Here is a 23524-nt window from a genome sequence, read left to right as displayed (position 1 = left end):
TGGCTTAACATTAACTAACTGATTCACAGATAGCCACATAAAGTTCTTGATGCTCCAGTCTTTACTAATAACTCAACCTCACACCCATAATTTAGGTGAAAGCTGGGTGCTATACTCATGTAAGATGACAGAAGGACCCAACTTCAGCTCTTTAGTTTAAATGATTAAATGCTGCTGTAGCAATTGCTTGTTGCTGACCTTTCTGCATATGTTGCATGTTTGCTTGAAAAGTGTGTGTTCAGTGAACCTGTCTGACAATAAAAATCAGGCATTTTTGCAATATGTAATCAAGCATGTCACAGCTGAAGCAGGAAGTTCACTATCATATCCATGGCATCTTTAGATGTAAACCTCTAGCTACTGTGGTGGTGCAATCATGATGCCTAGACCAGGAAAACCTGATGACCCATCAGGAACCATGGTTGCTGTACTATGCTGCCTTTTGGCATTTGCTGCAGTAAAACTGGTTGAGTAATAGGTTGATGCAACTTTGGTGGCCTTATTAAATTCTGGATGTTGTTTCAGGGTAGGATTCACAGCTGCATATAACTTTTTGCTCTCTCTTTCTCTCCACTGTTCAGCTTGTGTGACTCCCCAAAATCATGTTGCCACTGAAAAATATCTCTGTGAGAAAAGAGGTGTCTCTCAATCCAATGTAGTACCAAATGGGTCTGCTCTATAACACCTAAGTAAGTAAACATGTTAATGAGTACCTTGTCACAATATTCAAAAACATTGTAGGAAAAGCCTTCCTATGCTTTCTCCATAAATTATCCTTGTAAGTGGCAAACTTCTTTTGAAATCTTTGTCTTTGAACTTTAAAGTCACACCTATAGCACATTTTGCTTTCTGCAGGTTCAAATCGACAGCACAATTGCCTTGTCAAATGTTCTAGGGCATCAAACCCTGGACTATTTAAAATCAAAATCAGATATAGCCCTGCCTGTTCCTATATTCACCCATTGAAATTGAAACTTCACTTCAGAGGTTTGATGAAATAGTCCATGCTTTCCTTTGCTCTTCCCTTAAACACTGACACATTTACCTGCTTCACCCACAACTACAACTTTTAGCTTCTCTGCTCAAATCTGACCAAAATATTTTGAGAGTTCATCTTTTTCTTGCAGTCCAGAAATGCATAAATCTTGAGAAATGTGGCATCCTTGGATCATGTCTTCAGTGGTATGACAAGATATACCATACAACATTATCATCTCATACAATACACTCAGCCATAAGACATGGTTTAAATTTGAAAATCTAGAGATATGCATCCACAAGAGTGTGACATCCTTGAAATAATGTTACTATTCCTTAAGTTGATGCACGGAATCATGATGATGTGATATGCAATACCACGCTTTGTCATTGCATTACAAAGTGTTCTCTACCAGAAGATCCAGTTTTGAAGTACATTTAGCCCAACTTGTTGCCAGCCTTCTAGGCTCCAAACTGTTTGTTATTTCTTGTTGAATAACAGTGAAATAGCACCAGTTCTGCTGCATTTCTTTCATCACTCTCCTTGTCCATTAGCACTTTAAGTCTCTTGGAACCTTTGTACCACTGCTGCCAACATGACATCTCTACTGCCCTATGCTCCTGTACATTGAATTCATAACAATTTGAGATCTCTTTAAGGTCACTCAGGATTGCTCAGCAAAGAGTCCTTTAACCTGTTTGTTCCAAGAACATATCAAGAATATTGATACTGCTTTCACTCATGTATTTAGAACAATATACCATGAATGTTATGGTTAAAAGGTAAAAATCAATAACTATTTCAGTCATACATTTGTTTTATCTGTGCCTAGTGCATCATACATTAAAGGGCTTTAGTACTGAAAATTGATTTAAAAGTATTTCTTTTGAATGATTGATCCATGGTAACAGTCAACAGAATTTCATACAGTAAAGTCAATTATCCACTTTATTTCACAGTTCCTACAGCAATTGCTCAAATTTATCAACATTAATTTGTCCAAATAAATGGATAAATATTTTGAGTAAATTATTTGTGATATAAAAAGACAAACGTGATTCAGGTTTTTGTCTTTCATTTTTGCCTTAAAATTATGGAATAAATTATAAAATATTAATTTTAATTATCTAGTTTTATTCTACACTACACTAACCAAGAAGAATATTATAAAGAAACTTTCTTATTAAACTAACACTGTCAGCCATCACACCACATTTAGATAAAATATGTGGACTTTCTGAATGTTTTAATTAGATTAAACTTTCCTTTGTCTCTGACAAAACTCTGTACTGTGCTTTTAATCTTTTTGCCTTAAATGTATGTGTGTGTTTTTTTTCTGATAGCAAAGCCACATTGGACTATCTGCCATGTCCACCGAAAGGAGCTGGACCCCTGATTTTAGCATTGCAAATCCACAGACTTATCACTGCACTTGTGAGGGATTGCCTTATTGTAAAATAATATATATTGTTATTAAATCAAAGAATTCTTAGAGCAATAAGCTGAAAAACCAACTTAGAGTTCTAATCACATCTAACCTTACTACTTGAAGAAAAAGCAACACAAACAGTTTTACTGCTTATCAATTACCATTTTCTACTTATTTCAAGTTATAGATTTCGATATTCAAAACACATACACATGCTCAAACATATACACAACTAATGACTCAGGACTAACACTACAAATGTTAAGTATTTACTTTTTCTGTCCAAAGTGCAGTCAGAAAGGTGATGTTTTCTTCTGATAACCTTTTATCTCTTCTCAAAAGTTGGGAAAAATCCTCTGAAGAAAGATTACTCTTTAAAGCCTGGCTGAAAATATAGTCTTTAATTAGTTATGAAATCAATATTAATAAAAAACAAAAGTTCCTATCTTAATTTCCTATATTAACCTTCTTATATGGAACAAACCATGATATTCTTTTTGGTAAACAATAATTCAAAATGAACAAAAAGTTTATGAAGGCACTACTCTAACAGAAATACACACATTTTCAAGCTTCTAACAAGATGTACAAATTATAAATTCCATATGATCAAGGTATAAATAAATCAACACATAAAAGACTCACCTCTAAAAAGAATGAATTACTGCTGACAATCATAAACACACACAAATAGCTTGAAAACATAATTGAAATACACTTAGCAAACATACTATAGTCCCAAAATATTGTTACATCCACAGAAATAAATTACAGAGTATATTCATGTTATCAAAAACCAAAATGTCATGATCTTTTTCTCAATATAATACAAAGATTAAACCATGACAACTAATCCTATACCTTTCTTTAAAAGCAGCACAAAGATACATGTGATATTTTAATAGCAAGCCTCTTACCACCATCCACACAAAGCTGTTATAAATCACTTAGCAAACTTAAAAATTACCGATAATATTACCTACAGCCATGGAAATATGAACAGAATATAACACTGATCCCCAATATATACTGTAATCATAAAAATAATTGTTTAAAAGTCTGTGTAAATAACATTAAAAACCTTCCAAATAAAAACCACAAATAGAATACTCTATTCTTACCAAATATAAATTTAATTACATACACCTTTTCTAAACACCCAACAGGTTTATCACACACCTTATTTGATAATATTCAGTTCCAAATAAAAATAATTTTGAATTTCCAAATTACATTCAAACAATATCTAATAATGAAAATGAAGAACATTATATTACTTTATGTCATAGCCCTGCTAACATTCATGCATTACAAATTAGTCTTAGAAGTCACAAAAGCTAAATTGAGTAAAGACATGACCTCAAATCAATAAATGTCACTTATAGAAACAAAATTTGTACACTACTAAACTATGTATTGATACCACTCAGTTCTACCAAAATGTAAGTAGCAGTAACCATGGAAAGTTTCAATGGTTGCAGTAATTTAATCATGGTAAATAAAAATTGAATAGCCTTGAAAACTTTTGTCCAAAAATGTAAAGACTATAAAAAATATGTGAATGGCACTTTTGTTATTCTGGGTTTAAAAAATAAAGAAAGAAAAATTAACTTCAACAATATTAATAATGATATGCAATGCACAGTAAAAACAGTATCTCAAGAAAAACAACCCTTATTAACACTCAACTAGTAGGGTAAAATATTTCTATCATAAGTAGTAGTGTGGATAAAAATGACCTATGTGTAATAAACTTAAAAAATATTATCCATATAATACAATGGGGACAGAATGACCCATAAACAACAAACAAATGATTGTGACAGTAGTTGAGAGAATTGCAGCAGCACATCTACTCTGCTTAATGCTCAAGAACAAACTAAAAATATATTATAGAAAATATCAGGTACAGTACAGCACTAGCTGGGTTGGAATATGGATTGATAAACTGATATAGATCATTCTGACCCAACTCTTCCAGCTGAATTAACTATTGTAGTTAAAGGACATGATGAAGAGACTTCAAGTTATACCATGTTCCAGAAACTTCAGAATGTACAAAAAATGCTTTCCTTTAATTTTTACCACTAATAAAAATTATGGTTGTTAAGAAACTAGTGATAAGGTCTCAAAATTGTTTTTTACAAATGAATCAGATTGGATTAAAAAACCAACATATAAACATCTTGATAGATAATGGATATACTAACAGTTTTGTTAAAAACAAGAAAAGTAAATATTAAAGCCTACAATTGCAGTCTTTCCTTGTATTAAATGATAAAGTTAAAAGAGATTTACATCAAATTAATTTTAGAAATGTTTTTCTACCATGCACTAGTTAAGCTATACCTTAGTTCATTCAAAGGACCCCATCCAACCTAAAACAAACTTAGTAGAATAAACCTCCTTGTGAAATTTATTATGGTCCAAACATTAAATATATGTATTAAAGAACACAAAAATATTTAGTTCTGCTAAATACACACTACAGGCTTAGTGCATTCCCAACATAAAAAATAGTAAACAAATCCAGTAATTAATTTCAACAAATCTTCCATGAGTTATGTCACATCCTAGGAGTTAAAAAACACCATATGAAAACAAGTACCAGAATACCAAAATCATATTTAATCACATACAATAAATCACAAACCATAGTAATCACTAAGGAAGACACAAGATTCTGTCAAATGTTTTACTGGATTTTAGACCATTTGTGTATATCACTTAAAAGGTTTTTGATATCAAAATGAAAGCAAAGTAAAACATTGCAAGATCAAGGTAGCTGTTACTGAAAATTAGGTGAATATTTTGGACATATTTTTGTTTTATCCTAACACACAAACTCTGTAATAGTTTAAAACTTTTACCAAAGGCTCAGTCTCTATATTAAAACAAAAGAAAGAAGAGAGATATACGTTTCTTTTAAATACTTCTTACAAGAAGTATGATTCACACTATGAGATGATACTTTGTAATCTTAAAGATTCTCTTTGCTTAACACATTTGCTCCTAAGGTCATATTTGTAGAATTTCACTTTGGCCCAACTTCATTTTTCATACCAAACAGTAACATTTTTCACATACTTAGAACTGTTAGGTATAAATATGGTTCTTATTAATTTCAGAAAACAAGAGATATGGGCCTCTGTGATAGTCCATTTACTTCCAAAATCAGGTTACTCACACTGTTTATGTTCTAGCAAAAGGTATATTTTATTTTTGTAACAAATAACCAATTTACAGAATAAAAAGCCACAAATATGCTTGACCTTTACAATTCACAATGTTTGTTTTGAAATACACACACACACACACACACAATCACTTTTTGCATTGTGATATAATACATGTGTATACTAGCATTTTTCTGCCTAAACATTATTTTAAAACTATAATGAAAGCTTAAGGGTAAGCCTTACAAACCAGACTCAAAGGTCACTTACAAATTCAAAGTACTGTAAATCATACTTGAATAACATGCATTTAACAATATATTGTGCATCACCTGTGTGAGTGATGTGGTATATCACATAAAACCATGCTACTTACATATGAGTGATGCAGGAAAAAAAAGTGTAAATGAGTTTACCAATTAAAGAAGAGTGTTCCAGTCTGATTCTTATTGTCCATCTGTATCACTGCCTACCAGAATGAAGGTTTAATCGATTATAGCTTAAACTGTGCATTAGTAATCTTGTTGTTCAGAAAAACCTATAATTTGTAAGGACACTACAACTGTAAGGTTAGAGATAAATTCATATTTATATATTATTGCATATGTTACTTTGTTCCATATATGTAATGTTTTTGAAATGATTTTTAAAAAAAATAAAATATTATGTACAGGGGAGTTTTTTATAAATCTCTTTTTTCACATTCATTATCATCATCATTATAATTCATGTGATTTGATATTAACAATACTGCTCCTTAAGATATTTGTAATATTTAGTTCAGTCTTAGTCAGGCAATAATTTATTAATTTTAAATATTCCATAAAACTATAGTGTAGGTGGCAGCACAAGTAATGCCTCCAGTCTGTAAGGACTACTGATGAGAAAGATATAATTTATTGCAGATACTCACTTGATCCTTATACGTAACATTTCCAAGACGTTTTTATAAAATCTTATGAATTTAGCATTTTTTGTCTTTTGATTCATTTCTTTTCTAACATTCATTGTTATCATTATGATCTGTGTGATTTGATATTAACAATATTGCTTCTTGGAATATTTGTGATATTTAGTTACAAACTCTTGGCCAGGCATTAACTTATTAATTCTGAATATTTTGTAAAACTTTTATTTTGTTTAATGAATCTGTAATTTGGTCAAACCTGGATGCATTTTCACTGTTTGATAATTTTACTTTCAAAATAAGAACATGCAATACTACAGTTACCATTAACATTTCTCATTGGAAGCCTTCTTTGTAGTCATCTTTACTACCTTAATTCTACAAAATTACAAGTTCAAGTGCACCCAAACATATTAACCATTGTTAGAATAAAACTATCATGCACTAAAATATCACCCATTCACTGTGGCTCGGAGTATATTTCTCATTACTCCCACCATCTCACACTGTGACTAGAAAATATGTTTGGCACTGTCAATGCTGTTTACACCTTCCTCTGCTGAGTCCAGGTTCATCATCTTGATACTATCATAAGATAGAGATAGCATCCTCCTGTGTCATTACCTCTTTTTCATCAAACATACGAACACCACTCTATCAACTTGGGCACAGTCAGCATGAAGTTACTGTACAGTCCATATCTTGTTGATTACTGAAGGGCAAAGTGAAAAACACTGAGAGAAATCACATATTAACACTGGGCAAGGTGTCAATGAATACATTCCAACTCGACTACTGGTAATCACATGCAGGAATTATGAATGACAATAGGAAGCATTTATCCTAGTTGCAAGGTGAGAGCACTGGGATATAAACATTCCAGCTGCAGTGAAAGGGTTAAGTTTACAAATTATTGTAATATTTCACCATACTGTCACAATCACAAATCTTTATTCTTGCTCACAATAAACGATTTATAAACATAACAAAAACTATTTAATTATTACAGTACAACTAGGGCAAAGTGTGACTGTGTGTTAAAACCTTTTATAGTTTCATTCAAAATTTAACTTTATTACTAACGTAAGTCACTAAACAAGGTATGAATATTAAATAAGTTTTGATTTCTCAATTTCAGTATATATATATATATATATTTTTAATTCTTTATCTTCATTTTCCTGAGTCAAGTGACACGTTCATATTCTGAACTGTCCCGTTATAGATGTTCCATCTTCCCTACTACAACATTCAAAGTGTGCAAACAATTAAAAACACAGAGACTAAAATGTGAGCATCTAACCTTCTTAACTTGCTTGTCTTCTCTTTACATTTGCCAATATTTTTACATGGTTGGTGGATGTGTTTATAACCAAAAGAAAGAGCATTTTCACATTCATATAAATCTAAGAGAGTTGTGGTTTTGGTCTTATTAATTCTTTGCTCCAAGTGCTTATATAATTTATTTAGCTTTTTATACCTTAGTTTGAAATCCAGTTACATTACAGTAGTTTTGAAACACAGTTTTAGTGACTGATAGATATTTTTTTTGTGTTCTAAAATACATATTTAAAAGTTATGTAAAGGTTTATTTCAACTGTTTATTCACTTAAAAAACAATGGAGGACTGTGAGTAATTACAAAAATCACTAAGATCACACAGTTTGATTACAGTATTTACACAAGAAATGTCTAATGGCTTCTCACTACTATTTATTCCTTTTGAGTAAAATCAGGTATAAAGTACAGTCATAAAATTAAAACACATGAAAATGCTTATACTTCACTTTACCTGCAAGCACTGCAAAAAATTCTAGAAGGTAAGACAAACAATTTTTGCTTGCTTGAATAGTAAGATTTTATATTATACAGATTTTAAACCTTTTAAAATTTAAATATATTTCAATTACTTTTTTAAAATTTCCAATAGTACAGAAAAATATCACATATAAAATATTTTGCATAAACCTCATACACATTATTTGTGGATGAAATAAATTTATTCTTCATAATTTTATTTTGCTCTTTTGCAGGATGGTACAGAGGGGAAAAGAGAGCCATGAAATTTGCTATTCCAAGAATTTGGCATAAGCCCACTGACCACTCAAGCAATTACTACTTCTGCATGGTGGACCTTCTAAATGTTGGGTTGGCAAGAATGTATTTGTTATCATGTATCTGTACCTTCCATCATCCATCGCCCAAGTGTCACACTGCCCTAAGCTTCCTGTACCCACTCCACCAGAGGAGGCAAAATGTTAAGTGTGAGCCACTAGAAAGTGTTGTTCCCACCATTCCAAATAAAATTGGGTCTTATGAAACAATCTGTCACAGCTCTTGATAAGAAGTCTGCAACCTTCAAGTTCCTTCAAGACTTCTTCCCTAAGGTGTCTGAGACAAAGGTCAAAGCTGGTGACTTCACTGGACCACAAATAAAGAAGATCCTAGAGTGCACAGAATTCCCCAAGAAGCTCAGTAGGAAGGAGTAAAAAGCTTGGGGAAGCTTTGTTGCAGTGGTTTGGGGCTTCTTGGGCAATCGCAAGGCGGAAAATTACATTGAGCTGATTGAGGCTCTGGTGAAGAACTACGGCAAATTGGGCTGAAAGATATCCCTGAAAGTCCATATCCTTGATGCTCATCTTGATAAATTCAGGGAGAACATTGGAGCATACTCAGAGGAGCAAGGCGAGTGCTTACAACAAGATATACTGGACTTTGAATGCTGCTTCCAAGGAGCGTATAATGAAAACATAATGGAAGACTAGATTTGGGGGCTGATACGTGAAAGTGATTTACATTACAGTCGCAAATCTTGAAAAACTACTCATTTCTAAACATTTTTGTATAACTTTAGTACAAATACATGGAAATCTTGATTCATATTTTGTTTTATTCAGACCTTAAATTAAATTAAAATGTGCAAATTTGCCCGTTTTTACATAGAAAATAGATTAATTTCTAAATTTCATTATCAAGGTCACAAAAGCAAAGTTTGAAGGGAGTAATGTCCATTTTCTGTACTTTTTCAACATAAGCAGTTGAGAAATAACACACATTATCCAGAAACAAAATTTTGTCACATAGTGTAATCAAAGCTGAGTACTAAGAATATGCCAAATTAAATATGAGAAATCAACAACCACATCCTAAGGATAAGGAATAAAGATTTAAGAAGGGGAGTACAATCATACGAGATGGACTTGTCTCACAAAAGATATGCAAAAGATCTGGTGATGTAGAAGCTGTTTTCTTTATAGAATACAAACTGGCTGACAGAAATAAATCAATACCAAGACCAAAGCTCAGGAAAAGGATGTGAACAGATCCAAAAGTGTATGATTAAAACCAAAAATAAAAAGGTCCTGGAACAGAAGCCACAAGGACAGTTGAAGAAGGAAAACACTGTGGAATAGGCTAAGTGAAACATGACATAGTGAATCATCAGTAAGAGCAGGAATAGGAACATACACATCCTCCAAAAAAAAATGGAGAACAAAAAGTCAAGTACATTGATATAGAATGAACTCTTATCCAGCATCCAAATGTCAGAAGTCCTATTCTTTTCAAAACAATGCCCCTCAATCAGAGAGAAAAGCATCCAGTCACCATGAAAATTTCAAAAGGATATGCTTACAAAAGATCCAACAAAAGAAAACCTTGAATCCACTACAGGAGATACATGAAAGCATGCTCTAAAGGAATGGGCTATAAAGCCAGACATCCCAAAATTGAAAGAACTTCATATGCAGGAATAGAAGGAGAAATGTAAAAGCTACTGATCAAATATGTCACAACTCACAAACAAGGAAGAAAAGCTGAAGTGAGTTGAGTTGAGAGCAGAAAATATCCAGAAGTATCAAATGCAGAGTGGGTGAGAGAAAGAACTTAAAACCCAATATAAGCCCCCTCACATCCCCACACCAACCAAGTAGCCAGTGCAAGAAATGGAAGTAGGAGAATAGGAAATGCCCATGAATTAACTAACGTATACAAAATAATCAATGAAAAGGGACACTAGCCCTAGGTTATAAATATGGCAAGTGAAGGCCTTTACAATACCAAAAAGTATGAGAAAAAGCCAAAGAATAGGAAGATACCAAAAAGATGGACAAACAAAACAAAAAATGATGAGCCAAGTCACATGCAGGAACATGGACAACTGTAGATAAGAAGAAAAAGACCACAGATGGGGCTGGAGAAAAGTAAATGGAAGGAAAGCAAAAAGATGAGTGATAAAAGAGATTAAGGTGGAAGAAAACTGTCAGCAGAAATTGAGATGAACAGGAGGAGAAAGGTGCCTATAGAAACTTGTGTGGTAGTCACTAGCAAGAAAAGTGACAATGAGACTTCTGGTAGAGGGAAGGTGAGAAAAACAAAGAATGACAGGAATTCATAATGGAAAAGTGGGAAGGAGACTGATATAGACAAGGAATAGAAGTAAGTACTATGTCATGAAAGATGACAAGGATGTAAGTCATATAACATCTGACCGTAGTTGCAGGGAGAAAGGAACATCACTGAAGACATTTAAATAATGAAAGGAAACCAGACAACTAATAAGTAGAAGAAGAATGAGGGAAAATAAGAGGGATATAACCCAATCCAATAAGTCCTGAAAGCAGGGACACAAAGTATGGAGAGATAGAAAGAAGTGTAAAAGGCCAAATAAAAAAAAAGAATAAATGTCAAAAGAGGCCAGCAAAAGCTATACGAAGTAACTCAAATAAAAAGTGGAGGTAGAAGTAGGAATACAGAAAGGTAGAAAGAAAAATGATAGAAATAAAACACATTATATAGAAGGAAAAAGACTCAATCTCAAAGTTGGCAAAAAAATATATCAATGAAAGCTGGGATAAGGAAAGAAAGAAGGTCTACAAATCAGGACAAATGGAGTCACAAACATGAGGGGGGTGAGGTATTTTGGCATAAAAAAGGAGCTAGTAGATTAAAATATATATATATATATATATATAACCTAACAATTAGCAAAGAAAAAAGGTAAAATAAACTCTAAAATTGTGGGTCAGAAGGTAAGAAAATAAAAGTAACAGAGAACACAGACAGAAGAGATGGAAGGGACATACCTGTGAGGAAAATCCAGAGATATATTGAAAGGTTAGTCATTTCATGAATGGTAAAGTACCCCCAAAGCAAATCAAAGTTGTAGTTTAATAGATCATTCCTGACTGAGGATAAACAAATTTGGTTAATGAGATGGGAGTAAGAGGCTAGTTAAGCATATGGTGATATAAAACATGTTGCAAATGGCTGCAACAATGACTGATAGTCAATGAGCCTCTGAAAGCTACAGCAGTAATAATGTCTAAGTCTAAACTACTTCTCATACTCAGGTCAAAATATAAATCAACATCACTAGAGAAGTCGTGATTAAAATTTGAAAACTTTTGAAATAAAAGTTAAAGAAAACTAAAATCAAAATTTTTTTTAACAAAGCAAATCATGATGAAACTTTGTAGAATGGATGGCAACTGCTTGTTGTGGAAACACAAGTGTGGAGAATGATGTTTCAAAAGTCTTCTGCCTTTTGTCTTCAAGTCACTGTGTGTGTAGATATTGTCAATCTTTTATATGTCCTAGCAGATTATGGAGAACATGTCATGATTGGTTGGATTATCACTGTTTCTGACTGGAGGAGAGATTTCTTGTAGATTCAACCAATGACAGCCACATGTTACTCACCTCTAATCTGGAATCTCTGTTTAGTGAAGGTTTAATAGTATCAATATAAAATGATTCTTTGATTTTTCTTGTCTTCCAGAATTTGTCTGTGTCGATGATTCTAGTTTTCTCCCAGTTTATTCTGTGTCCAGTTGACGTTGTGTGCTCTGCAATGGCTGAATTTTGTGTTTTATATTAACACTATTAAACCTTCACTAAACATAGATTTTGGATTAGAGGTGAGTTACCTATGGTTGCCACTGATTGAATCTACATGAAATCTCTCCTCCAATCAGAAACAGTGATAATCCAACCAATCATAACATGCTCTCCACAATCCACCAGGACACTATAAAAGACCGACAACACCTTACACATATGCTGACTTGAAGATGAAAGGCTGAAGACTTTCAAAGTGTAGAGGATGATTTACACTTGTGTCTCCACAACAGGCAGTTGCCATCCATTCTACAAAGTTTCATCATGAATTCTTTGCCTAAACATTCCATCAAAGAAACGCAAGTTACCATAAATTGAACACAGATGTGAAATTTTAACATATTTTTGCTCTACAATGCCAAGGAAAAGAATGAAAATTCAAAATTACAAATGTATGAGAAAAATTAGTGCACAGAGATGTGTGTCATCCTTCTTGGTTAGATGATTACATCACCAATCAGTTGTACAATTTATGTAAGATCAAGTGAAATTAACCCTTTGACTCCTGGTGCACTCTTTAAATATCCTTGTGTGCATGTCAAAAAGAATGTTACTTAGTTGCTTTTAAAATTTACTTGAACCATTTTACCAATGTATTTTAATGAAAGAGCATTATCATTATAATTCAATGTTTTATATTATCCAAGTTATTATTCCTATATTGAGAAAGACACATCTCAAACAAACAATAAAATCTTCAGTTTGATATTCACATGACATGTGTGCTGTCAAAATATCTAACCTTTGTTGTTTTTTTTACTGTTTCTATTCAGCTTAGTTTCAATACCTCTATGAATGTCTAAACAAACTTCTACATGTACATGATCAAGTTTTAAACATAAGTTTCATGCTACAACAACCCAGCATTATATGAAACAGCTTATTTCTTTTTCCCCTTCTGACATATACCATGCCCATATTCCAAAGTAATCTGTTGCTAAGTGACAGTTTTTTCTAAACTTGAAAAGCATGCTTATCAGATATACAAAGAGCAGATTTCTGAGACTAATCTCTAAAGCTTACCAGAAAATACACAGAAAAAAAATTTTAAAGGAAAAATGGATTGCCACCAAGTCCATTGTTGAGATCAGTGTCTGTAGCACTGGGACTTTTTCTCACTTTATACATATTAGTTTGGCAGACAGTTAAATTGTAGTTTGGTCTTAATTTTATGTTTTAGTTAATTGCAAACTATTGTGTTTTACAATTCATGTTTTAAAGGTTTAATTATTTTTTAACATTATTCTAAGCCTTGCCTCACTCAAAAAGTTTTCCTAAAAAGTGTGCAAACTATCTTACTGGAGACAAAATTATCTCTGATGATGATAACATTACGTTGCCCACAGATACCTGTTGAGAGGTGTCAATGTAAAGAATAAAGAAAAATAAAACATTAAAAGTTAAATCTGTGAAAAAGTAAAGACTTGAAATTATACACATGACCCAAAGAAGGTATTTTAAAATTATTCACCATTGAGATACAAAGCACATATATATTTAAATTTCTTAATTTTAAACACATTAATGCATTGTATATTGTTGATAATAGCTAGAGTTAGCAATATAATAGTGAAAATGGATAATAAAACATAAATTTTTATACTTGATGTAAAAATCATCTTTCAGGAGAACTATTCAAAGCCTAAATGCAAATAACACCGTACAACAATTCTTTTGAAAAGTTTTGCTTCCTGAAAAGTTTTTGCTGATTGTGATAGGTACCTGGTGGGTATGCACAAATATAGTTTTGGTTTTGCTTCATCATGTAGGAACTCTGAGAAATAGACAGTTAACTGTTTACCGGCAATAACGTATTTAATTGCGTTTATGTTTCTAATATGCTATTAAGTTCAACATAATTAAAAGTGTTTTGCTCCTGATTTTCGTTTGCATTCAATTTCCGGTGCATCACGTTGTAGTGTCCAACAGTAGTCAGCAAGCACTGAGGATTCCAGTTGCCCTGATATTGTTTTGCCGTTGTAGCAAAACTGAAGATTTCAATGAAATGGTACATGATGCACAAATTTGGATGTGATTTTCGTGATCAGCAGCCAAAATTCTATAAGGAACACCCAACAGTGTTCAAGAAGCAAAAACTTTGTTGTGCAGTGTAACCACATTTAATATGAATTTGTATTAGAATTAGTAGAAAAAATAAAAATATTTTATTTTTCTAAAACTACATACTTTTAATAAAGTTCTTTTCAAATTTCAAACAATTTCATTTACTAGTTTTGCTTTTGAAATTAAATATAAGAATGATGTCATCTTCTAACAATCTTCATTGCCAGTACTTGAAGATAATTTCTGTCTTAGCACTCATGAACTTTACCAAGAATCATGTATTATATTCTCTTTAAATATGATTTAAGAAATTTCCAAGTTAATTGATGACCACATTTCATATTACTGTGATACAAAATTTTGAATTAAAATTTAATGCAATACAATTTATGTTTCAAAATATCTCAAGTGCAATTTAAATAATATCAGAGAATCATCTTTAACATTTTACATTTCTGTGCTATAGTTTTACCTTAATATCTGAATAAAATCTTACATAGTATTCATCTCTCATAATAATTTTTTGAAATTAAAAATGCTGTCATCACAATTTATTTAATTATATAAACCTGTCAATTGTTTTCATTCCCATATTTACTTAATCACATAGTGTGTCAGAAAAATGACTAGTTTCTTCTTACCACAATATATGCTCCAGTTCATGAATTGCAGTTAAAAGTTTTTCTTTTGTCCATTTACGATCTCCCATTAAATGAGCTCTCTGTGTGTTAAGAAAAAAGAAAGCTGTATGTGTCAATAACTGAATAATATACAAATTGGTACAAGTCTATAACAAACTATTTCATCAACTACCAATTCTAAAATTTTGTCCTAAAATATTTTTCCCAAAGTCACTAAAAGAACAACAAAATCCAGTTGTTAAAACTGATTGCACTTTTCAGTATTTTCTTTTAATTTTTACACACAGTCTTGAGGAAGTATCAAATGTATACAAAAGATAAAAGAAGAGCCTTCAAAATATAACATCAGAAAACTACTATAAATGACTAACAAAACACTATTCAAATACACACTCTGCAATTAGGTGTATTACAAAAAAACTTTTAAAGTTATGAAAAACAAATTCTCACAGAGAATCCTTATTTAGTTAAATATACTTTACTTTTGTATTTTTTATAACCAAGTGTCTCCCTTTTCAAACATATGATCAACTGCATAGCTAGAGTAGCCATCTAAGGGATATTTTTATACTGAATACTTTACAGTGCAAATATTGCCATCAAATTATTGCTTATCAAGTTTTATTTACTAAAGATATGTCACAATATTCCCCATGAATCTTAGAGGTGTTGAATAACAGCAAGTTAAATATCACACAAAACTGACAGTTATAAGAAGAAAAGTAACAAAATTTAAATACAAGTGTTAAACCACATGTACTGAATCGTATCATAATGAAATAGTTTTAGGCCTGATAAGCAAATGAACCAATTCATCTCCTATATGCTTCTAATATATCAAAGTTCCAGAATATGTTCCAGTATTTATTTATGCATTCAACTTAATATCCTTTAATCTATCCATCACCATTCAAGAACACAATATTGGTTTATCTGACAGATTTTCACTGTATGAAAACAATTAGGTAAATGTCCAACCTTCAACTCAATAATTTTTTTAAGTAGCTTCTTTATATCCTGGAATTACTGATGTAAACATGATCACCTTTATAAATATTTATGCACCTATGAGCTTGCATGGCCTTAAATATAAAGTACAACACAACAGCTAATGCGATATCACATAGAGGTGTGTAATCGTCATAGTTGCATGGTTACATCACCATGCTGTGGTTCAATTCATGTAAAACCAAGTGAACTTAAACCTTTGACTTCTTGTACACTTTACATTTCCTTGTGTGCATGTCATAAAATGTGTTACTGAGTTGCATTTATACTTTAATACAACTACCATTATGATCTATGCACTTATGTAGTTATACTTTAATACAACTATCATGATCTATGCACTCATCTAGTTATAATTTAATACAACTACCATGAATTATGTGCTCATCCAGTTATACTTTAATATAACTATCATGAACTATGTGCTCATCCAGTTATACTTTAACATAACTATCATGATCTATGCACTCATCTAGTTATACTTTAATACAACTATCATGATCTATGCACTCATCTAGTTATACTTTAATACACTTATCATGATCTATGCACTCATCTAGTTATACTTTAATACACTTATCATGATCTATGCATTCATCTACTTATACTTTAATACAACTATCATGATTTATGCACTCTTCTAGTTATACTTTAATACAACTACAGTAAAACCTATCTAAGGCAGAATCACATGGGACAGAGTAAAATTTTCAGCTTAGACAGTGAACATGCATTTCTTTAATTATATATAATTTTTGAGTGGAACGTTATACTTGCTTGACTCAAGAGAAGTAATATGTTTGTGATTAAAGTTATTGTACTGTTTATGCTATATTTATTAGAATAAGAACAAAGACATTCAAAATTTACATAAGTACACAAAATCTTAATCAAATTTATTTGAAGAAAGTGTCCAATTTCAACTGTTTCATATTTTTAATGAACTTTCTCATGTGGTTAAAACAGAACATTAATTCTACGGCCTTTTCATGAAGTTCATTTCCCCCCTTCATTTTTGCATACAATTTGATAGCTTTCATATAACTTAACACTTGTGATGAAGTAGGATTATCTATTTCTTCACCATCTTTTCCATTTTGTTCATCTTCTGAATCTCTCACACTGTTACCATCTTGTGATTCTATTATAGATTTTAAATCAATTTCATCAGTTTCTGTTAAAACATTCTTGTCAACGTACACTTAACTTTCCACATTCACAGAATCATCTGTATCTACCTTAATACAAGTATCATGATCTATGCACTTTTCTAGTTATACTTTAATACAAGTATCATCATGACCTACATACACAAGTAGTAATACTTTAATACAACTATCATCATTCAAAAAAAGTTGAGTCTGACAGAAATAGTGTTAATTTGATTAGATTCATTGACTTCTAAGTACTGTTTCTGTGTATAAAATTAGAGCCACATTGTGCTTTAAGTGAAAATTGATGCATTATGCTGGTTGAAAAAGCTTAGTATTCTTTAAAATGGGTGAACTTCAAATGTGGTGGATGCAATAAACTTACAAAAGTTGAAGTCAAAGAAAAAATATTTAAGTGATCAGTGATGGATTTGGGCATTTTCTCTTCATAACTTTTAGATAAGACAGCTACAATGGGTCAGCAGACCCCTTGTTATTGCTTAAATGTTATATTATTAATATTATATAGCATAAAAAAGTGGTCTTCACCACTTGTATCAGCAGGCTTATGCAACAAAGTGAAAATCTGAAGCCATCTTTTGTGTGTGTGTGTGTGTGTGTGTGCAGTTAGGACACTGTATACTCCCATTTAGGAATCAGGGCAAGGTAACACATTAAGAATGTGCATTTTATGAATTAAACAATATTTATTGTACATGCACACTCACAAGTTATGCACACTTGTAAGTTTCATACTAATATTTTCTGCAGTCATCTTGGTTAAGCATAAAACTACAATGTATGATATAATTTGACAGTCACATGACAATTATAAAAGGTGTTTATTGTTGATTAGTTTGTGATGTAGTGTTATGTTTATAAGTGTAAGCATATGACACTGACTTATGCTGGGCTGGGGTAAATGAACACTCAAATGCTCAGTTAGCACAGAAGAGCTAATTTTCATTACTATTACTTCTGCAAATACTTTTATGTCAGTTTTTAAACTCCTGGCACATGATTGGATATGCTTCTCTTGAGTGAATGTTATTTTTTCTATATTTCTGAAATTTCTTGTGTATTTCATCTTTATTTGTGAATAAACAATTTCCAGAATGTTGGTTATTGTCATTACTGAAATAGTTGAGGTTATTATTAATGACCTAGTCACACATGAGTATGGAATAAAGTCATTATACTGTCTTTCTAGGGTCACTACTGACCCATGGGTAATTATTATGTACAGGAGAAAGAAGATTATTAAATCTTCCTTTCTTTACATAAATGTGCCTGGCCTTAAACACAAGTTTTAAATTTATCAAATAAATAATGAATATTTTCACTTGTAAATTGAAGTCCACTGTATCTGTGAATTATTCTTACCTGAAGTAAGGGTTCTAAGTCAGGAGATGGAATTTTCCTTCCCAAATAAGCAACAGCAACTAATGCCTAAAGAAAATCACAAAAAAACATTCCAATGTCATTGTTACTATAAAGAAACATTTTTTTTAAATTTACATAACACCTAAAAATATAGAGATTAGAATAAACAAAAAGAGGAAAAATATCCAAAATATTTTGAGTCTAATGCTGGATTTCATCAGGTCACTCATATTTGTGTGTAAATAAACTGCTTCCAGGATTACTTGATTTGACATAATTGAGTTAAGACTGTTGTGGATGATCTAGCCACCATATTGCACTTACAAAACAAGATCATCAGAAGTAACAGAAGTGAGATCTAATTACTGATTTATGTAAACTGATAATTATCTATTTTGACTTAGGAATATTGCTAATATTTTCTTTTGTAAAATTGGAAGAGACAAAAACATTTAAAATCTCAGTAATCACTGTCTTCAACAAAATCCTTGCCATTAGCATGCTTCAAGGACCAAATTCTAGGATTATGGTTACCCTTAATACACTTGAAAAAACATCTTAGCCTTATTAATACGTTTATTCCCTTCATTTGTTTTCCTACAAGTTACGTTATATTTTCTCTTTTATGTCTTTGGTAAGTCAATCAAGTTTGATCTTTCCTGCTTCCTTTTCCTTTAGGAACATGCCTACTGCATCTTGAGGTAAAATTAATCCTAATCAAACTTTAATTATCCCAATTCATTAACCTTAAACAGAGGCCATCATCAATTGGTGCTGCTACCTACAACATTCTGGCTATTTAAGGGTTAATGATAAATCCTGTCTCATGGCCTTAAAATTAACTAGGAAATAAAACCAAATTTCTTTGTAAATCTCAATGTACATCAAAACATCGAACTAATGTACATATAATTATGCTGTGCTTGCTTCCCAAATGTTTTCTTGCTTCAAATCTTGTAATTATATCCTCCTTAGTGGTTAACAATAAATGTTAAATGGCATCCTTCTAAAATTTGTTGGCTCTCTGACAATTTGATACAAAAACCCATCCTGAATAACTTTAAATCTCTCTTTCTAGTTGGAACAATACAACTCAGTTGACATGTTTAAAATTAAGTTCAATGCTTTTCCTAGAAATGAATCCACTCAAATGTTTTTTCCTCTCTAACAAACTGTAATTTATGTAAAAGAATTGTGCACAAACTAATTTAAAACATGATGCTGAACTCAATTCCAAGTTTCTGTCCCACAACAAAGACAAGGATTTACTATAAGTAAACAAATAAGTGTATCCAGGCCAATTAATCATCCACTATACAACATACAGCAGTATAATATAGAAATCACATGTAAAAACTTACTTTCTCTTCTAAGCCTACTTTTCACCTCACATGTCACACATAAACAACAGAGTGTAAATTCATATAAAAAAAAAGAAAAACATAAAGTCTCCATAGTCATTTACTCAATAGGGAGAATCCAATCCAATAGCTCCAAAATTATCAGAAAACCAATACTTGAAAATTACTAATACTTCCAAAACCACCTTCACATTTTTATATAACACAACAACAGGTATTAACTGTATAGAAAAAAGCTAGTAAGAAGTTAGCACATAGTACTGGTATATGGTAGAAGAAAACAATTTAACAACACTCCACAAATAGAATTTGACAAAAACAGTGTTTATAACAATATATTAAGTTTTATCATCATGCCACAGCCCAAATACCATAATTGTCAGTATAACAGAGTTTGCATAAAAGTCTTAAACAATGCTGGTTGGATTCTCCAACAATTTGTTGCAGAAAAATATATATCTAAAAATGGCTCGTTTGGGTTGAGAACATTTTTTACGTAGAGGAGCGAACAACGTTTTGACCTTCTTTGATCATCATCAGGTTCACAAATGAGCCATTTTTACATATATATTTTTTCTCTAAAAGTGGGCTTTTTCGACATCACTAATTTGTTGCAGACTTGTAATGCTCCCCAAACACTGTCAAGTACACCCTAGATCGTAAGACCGAGAAAGGTAAATTTGAAAATAGGGAGGGAAGAGATGAACAACAATGTACCCAATAACAAAATGTCTCCAGATCTATAGTATCAAGAAGACTTAACAAGAATAAAATATTTTGTTACAAAGCAGTTAAAAGACCTTCACTTCAATCTTCAACAATTGTCAAGAGACTGAAACTTACTAAAAAATAAAAAAGTCAAACCTAGACTTTTGATGATTGGAAAAGGGTGTTATGTACAGGTGAGTCCCAGTTTGAAATATCTGGCCAGCAGAAGAAAGATGAAAGATATTCACCTTAATGCATAGTACCTACCAAGAAGCATGGAGGCAATGCGGTGGATTGGGAGTGTTTTTCTGCTGAAGAAATAGGAGATATTTAAAAAATAGATGGAATAATGTACCAGCACGAGTACCATCAGATACTGATCCATCATGTTATACCCAGTGGTTTGCTTATTACTGATAAAGAATTCTTCTACCAAATAATGACTCCCTAACACTCAGCCATCCTATGCAGAAATTACTTAGCAAAGAAAGAAGCTGCTAAATCGTTCATATGATACAATGATCCCCAATGAGCCCTGATCTCAACCCAAAAACTTGACAAATCAAAAGTTACTTTCACAGAAACATTACGGAAATGTACCAGACACATCTGGAGTAAAATCCCAAAGGAAACTTTTGACTAAATATGTTGTAACAATGCCTAAAAGACTGTCTGTAATTATTAAACCAAAAAGGGAATACACAAAATATTAACTGTTTGCTGAACTCAAACACTTCCACTGAGTTTCTGTTGTACTTAATAAGATGATTAATAAAATTCTGATGTTTCACCTTTGATTACCTTCCATCATTCTTTGAAAGTAGCCTTAAATCTAATTTTTGACTTTGTCCTAATACTTTTGCAAAGTACCATATATATATATACATACACAAACACACACACACACAAAGTACTGTGCAAAATTATTCGGACAAATTCAAAATTTTATATATATATATATATATATATATATGTACATATATCAAAGAAATAAATCAGGGCCATCAAACCTCATTATCTCTTACATGCTCTGAAAAATTACAATTTCAATGATTTTACATCTCCATAGAGTAAATGATCCATAAGACCCCAGTTTTCAATTTTCAAGAGCAGGAGTTGTTTCAAGACTTGTTGTCTTGCAGGCATTACAATTACCATTTGAACCTGTTAATTTTACGTTTCCCAGCGAGTAAATGTAGTTGAATACCCTTAACAATTCTTATATTAAGTTAGTTAATGCAATGTTATTTACCTGTAAAATATAAAAATTTGCAGGTGACTTCAAAAGTAATATTTGTTTTCCAACATATTGGAGCTCCTAAGTCCTAACTTTTATACCTTTGAAAGGGGAAATAACACTACACACCCTCAATGTTTTTTCTTAATGTATAATCATTTTTCTGTAGCATCTGTGAATTTGAATATGTCAAAGAAAAACACACGACTGTTTTCGTGTTTAGAGTTTGTTTTTAAACACTTCATGGAGATTTAGCTTTTGGATTTACGCCTCTTATGAGTAAACAGCTCTAAAGACACCTCTTTGTATTCTTAAATCCATACTTGTTGCGATTTTACAAATAAATAAATGTTTGTTTAGCTATTTAGCTTTCCATACCCATATTTTTCAACAAGGAAACTAGAACAAATAATCTGGTTCGATCGGTTTAATTAAAAATACTGTACATAACTTCCTTCTTTTCATTTAAATATAACAGATAAAATACTCACTAGTTCCTGAAAAACTTCTGGTTTAAAATCATCCTCAAACATTTTCACTTTAGTAATTAAATAACAAAGGAAAAAGTATAACACACGTACGACTGATTATCAGTTGTACTCCATAAAACTCGCTACAACCATAGTGGTATTGAAATTTCAAATACAGTATACGGTATACTATTGACGGCTATCTGTACTCCATGACAAATTCCTTCAATCAAGTTTGATAAATCACAATGGCCTTTTACTTTATTTTGTTTCTTTTGTCATTTTCAAATTCAAAACTATTAAAAATAATAAGTATTAAATGCAAATAAAAAAAATCACACACACAAACAATTCGTTATTCCGTTGCGAACCACTCTTGTTTTATTTATTTTTCTTGCTCTCTGTTTCTCGCACCAGGTGTTTGGATATATAAATTTGTATACCCAGGATGGTCAGGTACACTAGACCTCTTCCTCCAAATTTTTTTTCTTGTTTTTTCTTGCTCTCCCTCTCTCTCTGGTGTTTGGGTATATATATTTTGTATACCCAGGTGGGTCAGATACACCAGACCTCTTCCTCCTTCCATTATATTGTTGGAATGGACTAATTAATATGTAATAATATCAATTTTAAACTGGTCCTTTTCAGGGCAATGTCCATTTATATTTCTCTTTCATTTTTTAAAGTCTAGTACGTAGGTGAATGTTTTATTTTAACACTATTTTATTAATCATTATTATTTAAATTTGATTTTATCTTAAAGATCAGATGTACAAATTTACCGGGAAGAGGTGTTGGAAACAATAACACCCTGGATATTGATATGTAATACAGTGAATTTATCCATGTTTAACAGAGTTCATGAAGTACGTTAACATTTGTGGTAGGTATTTTTCGACGTTTTTCATAATTATTTTAATGATTATGTCTGTTAGACTGTTTTCATTATTTGTCAATATATCAGAGAAGGTGGAAGTAATGACATTGGTTAGTGTGTTAGCAATATTCATAGATGTGAAATTGTGTGTCTTCAGTTGTTTCAGGTAAATCTTCATTATTTGTTGATGGTTTTTCTTGCATAAATGATGCTTTCTTGACTACTGCAGCAAATG

The 23524-nt window shown here is 31.6% G+C and overlaps 1 protein-coding gene across 3 annotated transcripts in view; it reads right to left on the bottom strand.

Annotated features, from left to right (window-relative positions):
- LOC143244330 (COMM domain-containing protein 6-like) overlaps positions 1-22835 on the bottom strand; it is a 38184-nt gene extending 15349 nt beyond the window's left edge. The window contains exons 1-4 of one of the 3 annotated variants that reach the window (XM_076488794.1): positions 22434-22835; positions 18637-18702; positions 15095-15174; positions 2682-2793 (exon numbers count right to left, since the gene is read on the bottom strand). In XM_076488794.1, the coding sequence (XP_076344909.1) occupies positions 2682-2793; positions 15095-15174; positions 18637-18702; positions 22434-22475 (300 nt within the window). In that variant the 5' untranslated portion in view covers positions 22476-22835. The remainder of the gene's footprint in view (positions 1-2681; positions 2794-15094; positions 15175-18636; positions 18703-22433) is intronic. The other 2 variants (XM_076488795.1, XM_076488796.1) reach the window with 2 other exon arrangements.
- Between the last annotated feature and the right edge of the window lie 689 nt (positions 22836-23524).

This window comes from Tachypleus tridentatus, chromosome 2, assembly GCF_004210375.1.
Source record: "Tachypleus tridentatus isolate NWPU-2018 chromosome 2, ASM421037v1, whole genome shotgun sequence".
Taxonomy (NCBI): Eukaryota; Metazoa; Arthropoda; class Merostomata; order Xiphosura; family Limulidae; genus Tachypleus; species Tachypleus tridentatus.
This window is presented reverse-complemented; position numbering and strand designations above follow the sequence as displayed.